Source organism: Terrapene carolina, unplaced genomic scaffold (genome assembly GCF_002925995.2).
Source record: "Terrapene carolina triunguis isolate 2854851 unplaced genomic scaffold, T_m_triunguis-2.0 Scaffold62, whole genome shotgun sequence".
In the NCBI taxonomy this organism is placed as follows: Eukaryota; Metazoa; Chordata; order Testudines; family Emydidae; genus Terrapene; species Terrapene triunguis.
Window position 1 is genome coordinate 7965781 of NW_020664413.1, and position 16830 is coordinate 7982610.

General features: G+C 43.0%; 1 protein-coding gene across 9 annotated transcripts in view; it reads right to left on the minus strand.

Moving 5' to 3' along the window:
- CLASP1 (cytoplasmic linker associated protein 1) overlaps positions 1 to 16830 on the minus strand; it is a 268601-nt gene that overhangs the window by 97476 nt on the left and 154295 nt on the right. For all 9 annotated transcript variants that reach the window (XM_024197588.1, XM_029910590.1, XM_029910586.1 and 6 more), the window contains one exon: positions 4091 to 4198. In XM_024197588.1, the coding sequence (XP_024053356.1) occupies positions 4091 to 4198 (108 nt within the window). The remainder of the gene's footprint in view (positions 1 to 4090; positions 4199 to 16830) is intronic.

The following is a 16830-nucleotide window of genomic DNA, read 5'->3' on the forward strand; positions in this document are numbered from 1 at the left end:
GGACGGCGGTGGGGGGTAATAGGCACCAATAGAAGAAAATGCCCCAAATATCGGGACTGTCCCTGGTCACTCTATTTGGCTCAGGTGCTACACAATACACAACTCAACAATTGGGCTTGTATTATTCAGCCTGCCTGACCAAACCAGCTAAAGAACAAATTTTTACATAAAATAATCCAGTGGGGAAAAATTAAGAACCTCATCTCAACAACAGAATTCTAGTAGATTAAGATGATAAATGACCCAATCATATATAGCCTGTGGATACATCACCACAGCTGGTCATCACAAACCTTTACTTTGTATATGTGTTTGACTGGTTAAAATTAAATTGCTTAGCTGTAAGTTTGCAGCTGGGTAAACTATTTGTAACAAATAGCAATATTTGGCCAATTTTGCCTGTTCTTGTCTGTTTGAATTGTCCATGAACAGATCACATTTTTCTAGACTCTGATCTGTGCAAACAGACTACTGACCAAGATTTATTCACATAGAGTATTCAAGCTGTTCATTAGTTAACATTTGAAATCTGAGCTGCATTTGGCATTTCTGCCTGGACACATGGTTCCCATGGTATGTTTCTGTTGCCTGGCTGGATCTAAGAAACTCATAGAATCAAATTTTTGGCGGGAATAATCACATTTTCAAATTCAAAGTTTATTCTCCCTGATGTTTGCTTAAAGCTAAGCACAAAGGATTTTAAAAGAACAGGGTTTCGGACCCTTTTTGCTTCCTTAGCTGTATAAAGACGACCTTGAAAATATGCTGTTGCTGTGAGCTCTACTGTCAATAAACTTGTTTGCTAGAATATCCAGGAAAAGTACCTCTGAAAGGCGTGCAAACAGTCAAACAAATATAACATTTTGAACAATATTCATTGGTTATTGTTTTTTAAATATTCACCCAGCTCTAATAATTTCCATCAGAAGATTCATTCACACATAACTAATAATAGATGAGACAGAAATTGATCTGGAGTCTTTAGTCTAAACATTTACACAACTTTATTAGTTGATGGGAAAATATTTTAACCATCAGTTACATTATAAACTTACCTGCAGGGGACATTTTGCAAAGATTGACGTTCTCCAGTCATGTATCCCCCACCACTACAACATATGGCACTGGGAGTGCGCCAAAGCTCTGAACATTTGTGACTGATGTTAATCAAATGTACCTCCTCTTTTACACTAATGCAGCCCTCTGAAGGCCAAATACTCCTCCTAGTTACACTGGTGTGGTTCCACTTCAAAGGGATTGAACTGATATGGAACAATTTGGCACCTAGGGTTTAAATCACAGGATCTGCTTCGCAATTCCTACAGTAACTTCACAAAGGGGTGCCCTCATTACACAGAATGTATGTTTATCACATTAATTATCATGGAAAAGCTAAACTAATCACAATACAAATCTGACATTTTGATTTTATTTTAAGAAGATGCCTTTTCAACCTCCCACAGTGAATAAGGGGGTGGGGGACCCTAGACATTGAAATAGTTAACAACTGTGAACAAGAGAGCACATCAGAAAGAGAGTGTGAGAAACGGAAAATGTTTCTTACCACCAGCAGGATTAGCTGATCTGGATCCTTGTTTATGAGAGCAGATCAAAGGACAGGCAAAAAGTGGATTAAAAGACAGTAAGACAAGACAGAGTTCAGCATGCATTATGTTATACATAATGTGAACTGATTTATTTGCAAACATACATTGCTCCGAAGCCTCTGCAAAATACAGCGAGTTAATGTGCAGATAAGTAGTTGGGCCCAGCTTGCATACATTTTTCCATTGCCACTTAATTTCCCTAGTCTCATAAATTTCTTTGAGTGAAGCCAATACTCTACGGTGGGCCAAATTCTCCCTGATTTACAGCTGGGCTACTCTGAAAAAGGCAACAGGGTTGCCCAGCACGTGAGTCAGAGGAGAATTTGGCCCTGTATCTACATTACATTTGCACTCTAGAGTGGTTTATTTTATGCAGAGGTTGGCCTAAGAGATGGTGTTCAGATCCGGGTTAGGCTGGCGTTGGGATAAGATGCCAAACTAGAGTTAGGGATCGGGTTTAGATTTAACTGCCCTGAAGCTGCACAAGTCATTCCTGAGACATTTCAGCACCAAATATCAGGGGGTAGCCGTGTTAGTCTGTATCTACAAAAACAACAAGGAGTCTGGTGGCACCTTAAAGACTAACAGATTTATTTGGGCATAAGCTTTCGTGGGTAAAAACCTCACTTCTTCAGATGCACCAAATGGGAGAAACCTTGAGAGATCAGCTGCTCTAATAAGTTTTCCACCATCTTGAACTGAAATCCTTCTTGAGATATTTCAGCTTCATCTGAACTGGAATCAGGAAAAAGGCCATTTCCTGCTTGGACTGGACATGGATCCAAAGCCACTGTGTTGGGTTTGGATCCAGGCATCCAAATCCCAGCCTATCACCACCACAGTATGAAGGTCTTCAAGCCTTGAGGTTTTCTGTTTGAAACCATCTCCAATATAATGACTTTAAAACTGCCTGTTCCCTCTTCCCTTTAGCCCAGGGGTGGGCAAACTTTTTGGCCCGAGGGCCACATCTGGGAATAGAAATTGTATGGTGGGCCATTAATGCTCACAAAATTGGGGTTGGGGTGCAGAAGGGGGTGAAGGCTCTGGTTTGGGGGGCGGGCCCCAGGGTGGAGCCAGAAATGAGGAGATCAGGGTGCGTGAGGGGGCTCCGGGCTGGGGCAGGCGAATAGGGTGCTTGGGCTCCGGCTGGGGGTGAGGGCTCTGGGGTGGGGCTGGGCATGAGGGGTTTGGGTGCAGGCAGCTGCTCTGGGCTGGGACCAAGGGGTTTGGAGGGTGGGAGGGGGATCAGGGCTGGGGCAGGGGGTTGGCATGCAGGGAGAGGCTCAGGGTGCAGGCGCCAGGTGGCGCTCACCTCAAGCAGCTCCTGGAAGCAGCAGCCATGTACCCAATCTGGCTCCTATGCGGAGCTGCGGCCAGGTAGATCTGCGCGCTGCCCCATCTGCAGGCGCCGCCCCTGCAGCTCCCATTGGCTGCAGTTCCCGGCCAATGGGAGCTGCGGGGGCGGCACTTGGGGTGGGGGCAGCATGCAGAGCGGAGCCCCCTGGCTGCCCCTACACATAGGAGCCAGAACCGTTGCTTCCAGAAGCATCATGGAGAAGCCTCCGACCCTGCTCCCAGGCTGGAGAGCCAGAGCGGGGCAAGCCCCAGACCCTGCTCCCCAGCGGGAGCTTGAGGGCCGGCTTAAAACGGCTGGCCATAGTTTGCCCACCACTGCTCTGGCCTGACATTCAGTGAAGAAGTGACACCATGAACAGAGCAGACATTTTTCAGTGAGGCTGCAAAGCAAGACAAGTCCTCATAACAAAGAGTACTCTTCCCACCCTCCCATGCAAACTTAAGTCTATGAAGAGGCACTTCCTCTCCTTGGGAACATACTCCCCATATGCAAACCTCCTGAGCCCTAGGTCAAAATTCTCCTCTCAGACCCATACGGCAGATATTCTGCTTTCCCTTCATGGGGGAACCATGCCATGCAAGGAAACCAGAACTTCAGAGCCAGGATATGCCATGTGGATGAGAGAGCACATCTTTTTTCCTAAATCTATGCAGTAGAGATAGCAACCCCTGCCATTTTACACATTAACTTAGACAGCTCATGCTTATCACATATGGAGATGGGATAATGTAAGCAAGAGAAGCTTGGGAGAACAGGAACCCAACAGACAGTAGCAGGCTGCAGATACAAGGAAGGTGTCCCACTAGGTAGTACTTTACAGATTTAAGTTCAATATATATCATCTAGTATGATACATAGTAACAAACTTTACACGACTGGAATTTTTCAATTGTGCTGAGCAGAAAACTGGCAGTTTCTATGCTTAAAAATTCAAATCTCAGGCCCTATTCTTTAACGACGACTTGGACTGTGAGCTCTTTGGGGCTGACCGTCTTTCTGTGATATGTGCATGCAGTGCCTAGCACAATGCGGCCCCATTCTTGGCTGGGGTCATGCCACAATACAAATAAGAGATAATATTAATAAATATAGCTCCTGCCCCTCTCTTAAAAGAAAGGCTTCTTACGCTGGGACTGTGAAACTACTTTAGCACGGCTGCGGCCTCGGGTATCGGCAGGCGTTGAGGTAACACTTGTGGCACTTCCAGAGCTTTGCCTCCTCGTACGGATCCGACCTGGGGAACGCAAAGAAAAGTGGAATGTTAGCAGCTTGGTTCCAAGGGGAAACTTTGCTGTGGCTTCTAACTTGCTGTCTGTTCTATACTGAATTTTTTTTTTTGCAACAGTAACAATGATAAGAAGTGAATTCCCTGGAATGGCACTTGCAGTTTAAAACGCAATTAAAATGCTTTTTAACAAGAAGGAACAAAGTTTCTAATATGGGCATAAGAGGTGCACCCAGAAAATCTCACGTTTAGGCACCGATGCTTTCATAACCCTATCTACACTTGCAAACTGGCATGCGTCAGTAACAGATTCTGCTGACACCACCTGGCCATGTGTATTTGTCCCAGGTGTGCCCATTATGCTCATGTTGGAAACGTCATCTCTAAGAGTTACCCTTGGTGCATATAAATTCAACATATTTACCCCCCAAGTTAGTGCAGCTTTAATTGTAATGGAGAGTCCCATGCGACGCAATTAACACTGTGAGAGAAATCCTGTGCCTGCCCTTTATTTTTTTAAGCAAAGAATTCGTATAAAGTTTCTTGTTCAGAGGGCTTTTATTTCTCCCTCACAGAAATTTTAGTTGGAAAAGACCCATTAGCTTGTTCAGTGCATGTCCCTGCTTGATCAGGGCTGTTCCCGACAGTATGTTCTTTCCAATGCTTGGACACAATTATGAGTCTTTAGTTGCTGGAAAAGGAACGATGATTAAGACCAACAAAAAGAAAACCTCTGTCAGTCCTTTTCAACACCTCAGTTCTCGGCCAAACTTGAAACAGTCCTGGGCTTGATGCCAGTACCAACACTGCATTCAGAGAACAAGTTCAAGTTTCAGGCATGATAATCAGAGGAAATAAAGAGACATGTAAAAGATTACACATTCTGGACAATGTCATCCACTGATCACATAAATCTGTCTGCACTGTTGTTGTTACAGAACATTTACACAGCACCATAAATGTAACTGGTGCATTACAAACACAGATAGATGCACATTTCCTGCCCTGAAGACCTCACACTTCCTATGAGACAAGACAAATGCACACAGGACAAGACAGACGTCGGCAGTTTGGGATTGACTGAACAGATTGACAGCTGTGTTTTTTCTGTCAGAACTCTCACAACACTGGTAACATGGCTAGAAAACACGTCTGATAAACCTGTCACATTGTATTTCTAACAGGAAACTTCAATTTCAGAGGAAAAACAAACATAAGAACGGGTTCTCATTTGCAGATGAGAAGTGAGAAACATGGGCTGAAGCTGAACTTGGGACACTGAAAATACATGTGTTCTATTTTAAAAACATTAGCTAAGAAGGCTTCGGAATTTATAGAGATTCTCCCATTGAAAAAAATATTTCCAGCCTTGGCATAGTAGAAATCCTGGGCCAGATTCTCTACAGCATTGCAGCCCCTAAGCACTGCTCAGGAAAAGGGGCCAATATCCAATCACCACTACCCAGAAGAGAGTTCCCTTTGGTGGGAACTGTCTGGTGGGTGTAAATATGGTGATCCAGGTCTGTATCTGCTGCCTTCCTCCCCATCTAGCATAGGAGGGGATGTGTCAGCAGGGAGTAGGGGACATGGCAGAATGCTGCTGTGCTATCCCTAACCTGGTGTAAATTCCATTAAAGAGCGAATGTCAGTGGTGAAACTTACAGCTGCCTGGCAGCAGCTTGGAGAATCACATGGCTGGGACTAGCCCCAGCTCCCTGTCACTTCCTCTGCTCCCAGCAGAGCTCCAGCAGAAGAGAATAGCTAGCTCCATATGTTCCCTGCCTCAATGTGGCAAATTCTACGCGGACTTCCATCCCACTGATCTCGGTGGGTTTGCACAATTTGTGCAGAATTTGGCACGCAGGCTGTGCTCTATTTCTAGACGTCCATGGCGGCAGCAGTACTATGTGTGAAGAAAAAAAAAGAAGTGTGGGTGACACAGGCCCATATCGTACCTTAGGAGGTGGCAACTCTATACAAGAGTTTAGTCTGTTCTATCTTATCCTCCAAACTTTTCAAGATCCTGATGGAAAGGACTGAGCATTGTACAAAGTACCAGATGGCAAATGTGATGAAATTCAAAGTCTAAACTAATGGATTTCATGGGGAAATATCATCAGTAACCTGTATGTGCTAGAGGTCAGCCTGCCCTGACAGCATGGATAAGATGGGAGAAGTCTGAAATTTTCCTTTTGCGCGCACTCCCCCCCCTTTTTTCGGTTTGAGGTCCCAGAACTTTTCTGTTCCTCCTGTGTCTGATAAAGTGAGAAATGGATTTCTTAAACAGCAGAAGGAAATTGGAACTAATTGTAATAAACAATTGTTCTCCATTTATAAAACACACGGCTAAACTCCAAGACATCAAGATCTTCCTGCAGAGGAACCAAGACATCATTTTTCTTTTTAAATGCCAGCCCCGTTAAGTAGGAGGGAAAGAGTCAGAGGAACAGAACACAAATGTCAAAATAAATCAATGCATGCTTGTTTCCAGTCATGCTAATAAAGCATTCAGGCCCTATCCAGTGCCTTTTGAAGTTAATGGAAAGACTTCCATTGACTTCCCTGGGCTTTGAATCAGGGCTTCGAAGTAAAAGTCTGCCTTCTGTTTTGCTTGGCAGATCTCAAAACTGATACCTGGTCTTTCTACCATGCACAAAATTCTTCCTGAATTCAATGGGGGTTCCTCACATGTTGGGGGAGAGATATCAGCACTGAGAATGGCCACCTTGCTCTGAGAGAAGAGTTTTATCCTTATTTCAGTAACAGGATTTAAATTTTCTCATCCTTTTAAACAGGCACTGTATTTTTAACTGAGTATGTAACTGGAACTGAAAGACAAGCAGATGTCCCACCACCATGCAAGTGAGATGGGGGTTACCTAATCCACAAATGTATGGCATTCTCCCCATTTCCATATGCTTGCCTTACATGGTGCAGGCCCAGCAACTGAAGAGAACTAAATTAATTTCAAGCATTGCAGAGTTGTGACTCCCAGTATAACATGATGCTATCCCATCTTTGTTCCATGATACTGTGCCATTATATGAAAGCACTGAAAACTCACCACCCATTGATACACAATGATGATATAAGGGTGGATATATCATAATGTTATGATAATAGGTCACTCTGGGATTACTTTGTCCCAGACCATACACAAATAAAGGAAACAACTGAAGGGGCAAATTCTCTCAATAACCTTAGGGCCAAATTCTTCCCTCGGTTACAGGGAGAAAATGGCCTTTAATGTCTCTAAAAAACATTTCTATGGAAGCATGTGAAATGGCAGAAAACTTAACACAGAGGTTGCCCAGTGATGGCTTGTGCCCTTCTGGAATAATGAGTTCAGCAAAATTCAAACATCTGAAAACTGGGAAATACAGAGTGAAGTTAAAGACTCACGCAACCTTAACTCTGGAGCTGACAATGGTCCCTGGGAATGATCTCCATGCACTCTAGCTGTATTCACTGTGTTATGTATCATTGCATTAAATGGTGGAGGAAGAAGTTGGAGCAGCTTGGAAGAGCTGTGCTTGTGACATGAGACAATCTGGCTCTGAGTCCCCCGCAGGTGATTATCAAAAGAAAGAGGTACCAGTGTGCCTTGCGGTTCCAGTCTGCATCATTTCAATACAGAATTGTGTAGGTGGTGTCAGTAGCAGGACACTTGGGGCTTCCTGCCATGCATGTTGTCAGTAGTGAGGTGGGATATGAGAGCAGTCTGTGGATTTAATGATGGGTATGGGAAAGTACAGGTTTAGGTGCTATTCTGTGAGCTAGTGTGAAGGGGTTGGGAAAGGGTATGAAGCAGTGGTTACATTTTACCAGGGTGGTATTCTGTCTGGGGAGCAGGCTGAGCGTTCGAGCACAAGGCAAGTGCGGGTAGCACCTGTCCATTAGTGAAAAGGCCAAGTGGGAGTGTGCATGTTAGCGGGGCACCACCCAAAGAGAGCAGACTGAAGTTTGTGGGGGCATTTCCCTTAACTCTACTTCCTGGTTTTCAGATGTGTGAGTTGAAGAGGAGCAGGGTCCCCAAGATCCCAGAAAGCACAGTGGGCAGAGACAGGGGTTCAGAGCACTGCAGAGGGGTAGGGCTCCCCCAGATCCCAGCATACACACGGAAGGGGAGAATTCAGGGCTAGCAAACCCCTCCACTCCTAAACCCCCATCTTCCTCTGCTACCTCTCACATTCTCCAACCCCTCATGTCTTCTCCTCCCCGAATCCCTACTCTCTTCCCCTTTACCTAAGCCCTCCAACCCCTTCCCTCCCCTTCCACCCATTTCCATTTATCCCCCCCACAATAGCCCCATCCTTTGCTGCAGACCCAGACCCATCTTCCTCTACTACCACCTACCCTTGCACCCCTAACCACCCCTTCCCTCAGTCAGCATTCACGTGTGCAATTTATTTTCTTTTCAAAAAAGTTTCAGCATATTCTGCTGTACTGAATATTCTGTACTTCTGAATATTCTGCTGTACTCAGATTACATTTCTGAAAAATGAAATAAAATAATAATAAACTAACTAACTAACAAAACAAACCCTTCATGTGTCATTATATAATGCCTGCATCTGTAATTTTCACTCCATGCATCTGAAGAAGTGAGGTTTTTTACCCACAAAAGCTTATGCCCAAATAAATCTGTTAGTCTTTAAGGTGCCACCGGACTCCTTGTTGTTTTTGTAAAACAAACCCAAACACTCTGACATAGGCAGATTTTCCTCTACAGTTTACACTTCATTCTCAGATTTCTGCCCAGGGTGCATTTCAGAATTCAAACTTGCTAGAATCTGTGAATTTAATAAAATGCAGTTTTTTTCCCCTGGGGCTGTTTCGCGGGAACTCCTTGCTCAAATGACCTCACATTTGAATCACTAACCCCAGACTACACTCCCATGAGGCATAGCAAATTTCAAGAACCCACGTAAGGGACATCAGAGTACTAAGGAGTCCTCCTTTTGGGCTTCCCATCCTTAGCTAGAACAGAGCTGGGGCTCCATTATAATATCATATGAAATGAGAGGGAGAATGGAGGGGACAGGCACTCACCTCCATCAGCACCACAGCAGGCTCAGAGGGCTGTTAAGAGGCCCTTCATCTCAATGAGATGTTCTCAGCAGAAAGAGAATACCTCATGGAGATGAATGTAGTCTGAGATGTGTGAACTGCTCCATTCACGTCCCCTCTCCCCAGTGCTGGAGAGTTTCTGACCTGTGTCAAGTATACCTGTTCTCGGCTCCTAAGCACAGTCGCAGCATTGTATGCTGAGCATGTCCCCCTGCCCCCTCCCCCGAGGGGCAAGGTTCCCCAGATCCTGGCTCAAATGGGGGGATAGAGAGAGGGGCTTAGACACCCCCAGAACCTGGGTCACAGGAGGTGGGGGCAGTTAAGGAGGGGTCAAACCCCCACAGATGCGCAGGGGCCCCTAGATCCTGGCACGCAAACATGGGGGCAGGGAGCTGGGCTCAGACACCTCCGGGAGCAGGGACCCCCAGATCCCAGAGGGTGAGGAGTTCAGACATTCTCTGATAGGAAAGCTCCCTCCAGAACCTGGCTCATACGATGAGGAGCAGGGAAGGGGAGGGGGGGGATCACACCCCCGAAGACAGGCTGTGGACCACCTGATCACGGCACACAGACAGAAAGGGAATGTGGGACTTACAGGCACATCTGCCCCTGTTCTCCCCCAGTCCCCCATCACTCCCCCCCTTTCCCAATGTCCCCCCATCTCGTCATAGTCCCCCAGTCCCCTCACCTGATCCCAACCCCTCTCCCCCCTTCCCAACTACTTTTCTATCCCTAATCACTCTCCCCTTCCAGTGAGCATTTGCTTGCATAGTTTCTTTTCAAAAAATGGTTTCAAGCAACTTTAATTGCTCTATACTCCGATTATAGTTCCCCAAAATAAAAACTGTGACAGAGGCAGACTGGCACAATATACCTGCTGTTTTTACTTCAGATTTCTGCACTGGATTGGACTGGAACTCTCAGTGCCCGGTCTGGTCTAAGATTCAGTAACCATAACATACTCTCAGACCCACTCAAGTGTTGTGATGTAAAGGTAGTTTTCCAGCTAGATAGCCTCTCTGCACATGCTCAGTATAATCTATTAGGCACGTGAATAGGCACGCAAGCCCTAGCATGCCTACCTAGAGAAGCAAACTGCTTTTCAAGTAACATTTTAATCTGAAGTCCCCCAAAGGATGGGGGTGGGTGCCAGGCACTCTGTTGGGGGTCCCTTGAGCATTTGAGACCCTGGTGCAATGACCTGAGCTCTGGTTTGAGCTCTGTCTGTGAGGGGAAAAAACAATGACAGACTGTGTCAACTTTAAGAAAAGCTGCTTTTTCAGGAAGATGTGTTGCGGGAACTCCTTGGCCAAATGACCCCAAATTTGACAATACCCTGGGCCCCCATGATGCACACCAAATTTCAAAGTAATCTAATTAACTGTCCCGATTTTAGAGCACTTTGAGCAGCTGAACTTTAAATGGAAAGCTCGTCTTAACCTTAACCATGAATGTTCTTTCCAAAGTTATGGTCTCTGACTTTTAACAGTTACAAGTCTATCTATTTATCTTTAGCCAGGGCATTTACTCTTACAGATCACATACCAAATGCTTTCAAGCTCCTGCTCTGTGAATGACTGCGGAAGATTCTAAACCTTTCCCATCCCCCAAACACTGAATAATGAGTTAGCTGAGCAACCTGCACTATGAATGGATTTAAACGAGAGAGATGTGTGCAGAAGCCTTTCCCACCCTCTCGCCCAAGCAGCTGTTGCCGAGCTGGTGCAATAGATGCCACAAACACGGCACCCCAAAACACAAGGCTTATGTCAATCAGAAACAAAGATGATCACATGGAAATCAAAATCATTATTTCATTAGGTCCCTGCAGGCAGGTTTGACTGAGATGGAACACAACCTAGAGGGATTCTGGGATAATTCATACATTATTAACTCACCTCTGGGATATATTGTTTCCTTATGGTTACAGCAATATATACATATATATATATGTAGACACACACACACAGAGGTGTGATTTTTAAATTAGTCTGTAGGATTTAGCCACATATTCCCATTAAAAATAATGGAAAATAGATCTAAATCCTCTGGCTTGCTATGAAAATCCCAAGTCTATAGGATAGCTTGGTAAGACACATTGCACTATTTACAGTAACAGAAAGCATTTTTCTAAGGTCTCTGAGTAACCTGCGAGGAAGATGCTGTAGCCTAGAATTTGCATTTGCACATAGTCCAATTGTGCTGCCTCTGACTATAAGCCACTTTCTCTACTGAGTCATTACATCCCAGCCGGAATAATGAATTTCATGCAGCACTTACTAGAAAAATGCATCCGATCCAAACAATGAATAGATACTTCCCAAAAGGCAGGGCAAAAAGAGCCCAGGAAGCCTTCTTTTTTTCACTGGCTTTGTTTTCATATCAATTCAAACTGCAGAGGCAATGAGTCATAATTTGTAATCACCAATTTTTCTGATCCTCTCCAAAAGAATTACTGTAGCTCAATGGCAATGTTACTGTAAAGAGGACAGATAAAGGAAATGCCCAGGCTATTTTCTAGGAATCATAAAATGCAGGCATAAAAATTTGCCCTTGGTTGAGACTTGACCCATGACACCAGATTCTGCTCTCGGTACAGAAAGCTTTTCCTTTGTGTTCAGTAGTTTTAAAGACTAAAAAGCCCTGGTAATTTTAAAAACAGACAGAGTCAATGAACCAGGCCCAAGTTCAGGTTTGTAACAAATGCAGAAATTTGGTCAATTGAAATAGTTAGATCAGGCAGATATATTTCTAAGATATTATCTAAATAATCCACCATAATTTAATTGACTTCAATGGAGTGGCATCAGATTTACAAAGACATAACTGTGATCAGAATCTGGCCCAATGTCTCAAGCCAGAAATAACTTTATTCATTTATATATATAAATATGATATATTAAAAACACTTAAGTTGGACATTTTCATGTATTCACACACTGAAATAAACACAAGGATTTCTTCTGAACAATTCTTATCCTCAAGGGCTTCATCATGGAAGGTTCTGAGCTCCTTTTGTTAGATAACGAGCACCTTCGACTCCCATTGGATGCAGAGGGAGGTAGAAGTGCATGGTACCTTGCGGATCTAGCCTGTATGCTCTACTGTGAAGGAGAGTTCTTTTAGTGCACTATCTGAAAATTAATAAAAATAAATCCATAATACGGTTTAATCAACTCAGCGCTTTTGGAAAAAGATAATCACAATCAAATGTTAACAACTGATATGAACACGGACGATAACTGATGTTCTCTCTGTGTGAGATCACATATCTACGCGAGTGGGCCAATTCTCCATGTGATGAAAAAGATTTTTAAAAAAGCCTGTAGCAGGTTCTGAGAATCATTTAACTGATTCACCACTAGATGGCATCTGTGCCCATCTACTAGTAAAACAAAAGCTTAAGGGTTATCAACTATATAGTTATTCATATAAATGAGTTTACAATGAGCATCAATATGGATTCCAGCCACATCTAGCAGAAGTCCTATTTTACAAACATAAGGGCCACCAGATTTTGCCAGTTTTATTCATGCTAATAAGTGCCTTACCATGCAAGCAAATCTCAATGCATCCAAGGTTATCAACAGACTTTATGCTGAAAATGTAGGACCTCCAGAGTACAGAGAGTTGAATGAACCACATCACGACAATGCTTCAGTGCTGCTTTGCTTAAATAACTAGGTAAAGTAAAGTACATTTTCCTGGAAACCAAATAAACAGCTTGCCAAAAGTGTGACATGGGTCGCCCCCATAGACCAAAATAGGAAAGAAATCCATCTTCTAAGTATCTCTGTTTCAGCTAGAATACTCATTCAGATTTATGGACAAATCTTAAAGCCCTTACTCAGGCTAAACTACGAACTCCATCGGAGTGCTGTGAAAGGAAGGATAGCAGGACAGAAGAGGGACGACGTCTTCTTGTAAGTTTGTGCTTCTCCAAGTGCTCTGTTGAGGCTCAATAAACAATATTTATCACTCATCTGACCACTCCGTATGAACTTGTGAGATTAACAAACACACTAAACAATTAGGGTTTATTTTTTTTCCAATGGACAAAATTCATATAGCTATATGCCATTCTCTTCCCTTTATGGGAGAGGTTAGTCTTTAGTGTCTGAAGGGTTATGTTTGTGCTCACTTTGGAAATAAGGCAAAAAGGGCAAGGGAAAGTACAGTCCTTACATAGGCCCTTTTTTAACAGAAAATCTGTTTCAAAACTGGGAGTCATTAGGTTTCATGACAATACAGGGGCAGAAGAATAAGCAAAGTTCGTGGATGTATATATAAATATAGTCATGAGTAATCAGTTACCTTCTTTTTAAGACACGTGGAACACTGAAATAAATCAATGCTCTCTGACTGCAGTCATTTGTTTGCAAAATACATTTAAAGGTTAACTAGGATGAAAATCAGACCCCTTATAAAAGGAGATATCCAGGTAGTGCAATATAGACATAATAAATGTAGAAATTTATTTCTAGCGTCAGATTACCCTGTAAAATATGTGCTGTAAAATATGTGGTAATGCTCACTTCGGGAAAAACACAATCAAATCAAGGACATGTGGTTATCTGTGGGCCTGGGGAGGGAAGGAAGGTTATTTGGAAAGATGATTTCTTCCCTGATCATTGGTTAAAAAAAAAAAAAAAGACACACATGTTCCCTTCACAGTATGTTAAAAATTACATACGGTCAGATTCTGATCTCTGTTATAATGGCATAATTCCAAAGAAAGCCTCATTGACTGGAATGGAGTTACTCCATATTTATACCATGTAATCGAATTCTGAATTTGGCCCCACACAGATTAACTGCATCAGTTCAAAGCATTTTTTAACATGAAACTTAACTGCCAGTTTCTTGATAGGAACAAATCACACTACTTTGAAGCCAAGAGCTGCAAGTAATTTGTTTGTTCCCAGCCCCATGGTTTCTGTAAGATGTGTGAGCTTGTGCTTAGAAGGACTTCAAAATTCCTATAAAGGTCTGAGGAGAAGTCATTATACTGTACTATAATAATACTTTTATTTGAAAAAATTGTACTAGTCTGGATGACTGCTAGACACTGACGGGAATACTAAAGATACCAAAGAGGGGCAGAACTCATCCCATCTGAACTTCCCAACTTCGTAACAATACACCTATCCACAATCTGTTTGGAAATTTAGAGCTGTTGGCACAGCCTAACGTATTGCAGGTTCTGAACCACCCCCTCTCCAGGGATAGTAGTACAGAAATCTTAACAGTGTTTGCACAGCAAGCTCAGAATGTGTTTCTCCACGGAATGTAACTGGAAAGTTACATTGGGAAAGTTTCTACACATCCATGACCAGTTATTTGGATCATAGTAACTATTTGTATAGCTCTACAAAGCCTGATTTCTGCAACCTTTCTGCATACACACCTCCCAGTGATGAGCAAGGGAGCTACACAGTCAAAAGGGCTGCAGGAGTGGGTACTAACTGGATATAGCGCCCAATTCACCTTTGTGCAGATGGACAGCACAAGACATAAGTTGTGCATAGGCCCTGTGATGGCTCTCAGCATGTGGTAAATTTCAAGCATGGTGCTTTACAGAGCTATCCAGGCGACAGTGTTTTTTAAATCTGATATTCAGCTTTTAACTTGCACTTATGTAACTGGCATATCCCACTTCTGGCTTTCTCCTAATCTGAGATATTGGTCCTGAGAAGACTACACATACACTTCATGAGCACTACTGCACTGCAAAGGTCAATCTACATTGCACAGAAAAACGTGGCGATTCTAAAATAGTTGCTTAGAGGTGACCTAAAAAATGAGTTTGTATCTTTTATGATATGTAGAGAGAGCCCAAAAGGGGGTACTGTTCAGAACAAAGGGGCCGGAGTGTGTGTGTGTGTGAGTGAATTTTTACATTTGTAATATGAAGAATATAATAAAGTTTCGCATTCCTTGTTTTTGTCTCCAGAGAGTCCTCCAGCAAAAACAGTCTAGATAAGGACTGATAGTCCAATAAGAAAAAAAACAAAACAGTAAATGAACTTTAAATTGCAGAAGCCCTGAGCCATGGGGGGGCTGAAGCTCGAAGCCCCAAGCTTAAGGTAGGGGGTGGCAATTTTTTCGCGGGGGGGGGGGGGAGGAGAACACGACATACAATTATTTTTTAAGTCCAAAGAGGGTCGCCAGCACAAAAAGGTTGAGAAACACTGATTTAAACCAACACCATGGTTGATGGATCCTAAAGCATAAAGGCTTGCACTGGATTAAGAGCCAGTTCATATCTCTACACCAAGACACATTTTCAGCTCAGGAGACTGGAGAAATCTATCCCTATAAGTAATATATCAATTTATCAGAAATCAGAGGGAAAAACAGACATCACAATGACATGGTGGTGCTTCTTGGGAAACTACATTCTAATACAAACAGCCATCTAGGATATTCACACACAGTCCCACAAATCAATAATACATCCCTTAAAAGATGACTTGCAAAAGGGGAAAAAAAGGGGTTTGTGCTTTTTGGCTTTTTCGTCATGAACACCCACGTCCTCCTTGCCTTGCCTTCCCTCCCTCCCCCACAAAAAGAAAGTTTTCTGCTTGCCTTTTTACCATAGACATATCAGGAACATTAAGACTTGTCTTTCCTTAAAATCATTTTTTTAAATGGCTTCTTGGGAGGAACTGGAGTGGGAGCTCTCTCAACCATTAAATGAAGGGACAAGGGTGTTGAGCCTTTAACAAAAAGCTCTTCGCTCTCAACTGCTTACCAGGCACAGGAGTTAAAGAGAGTCAACAAAAACAAACAAAACCCAGAGGTTTGAACAAACTGACTAAATCCCTCTTCCTTTCCCAGCTTTCACTTCCTTAGTATTTGCAATATAATCATCTCAGTAATTCTCCTGTCATCCTGAGTCTCCCGGAAAAAAAAGTAGACATGACCTAAATTTCTTCTAGAACAACAAAGCAGACCTTCTTTATGCATCTCAATGAAGCAAAGACGAGCACAAGCCTTTGTTTTTATCCTTTTGTAGGTCACCTTCAACCAACAGCACCTTTTTAGCATGGAGACTTGTATACAACATTGCTTTTAAACTAGTTTCACATAAAGATTGGAAGCAAGAGTCATAAAATCAGATTGGTGTCTAATCTGAAGGAGGATCTTAGAGAGAAGGTGACATATATCTAATGGTGTCATAATGAGCCAAACAACCATGCAACACTTCATGCAGGTCACCAGTGAGCACAGATGAGAACCAGGTAACACTTTGTGAGAACAGAGACCAGATAGGGGTGGTACAACTGTAGACACACCTCAATCACACAGACAGACTGCTTACCCTCAGGTTTAGTGGTAGTACCATCTTTAGGCAAATTTAAAAAAAAATAAGGAGAGGGTAAATAGGGAAGAGTTAGTAATATTAACAGAAATGGGCACTGTATATTAGCTACAGAAATAAGCAAAAAAATCAATACAATTAAAGAAATGAAACTGGAAAAGAAAATTTGGTTAATCAGCAACTCAAAGCATGAAGCATCTGAACAGGTCTTAGAATCAGATTAGTTTGGTCCCATTGCAATCATGTA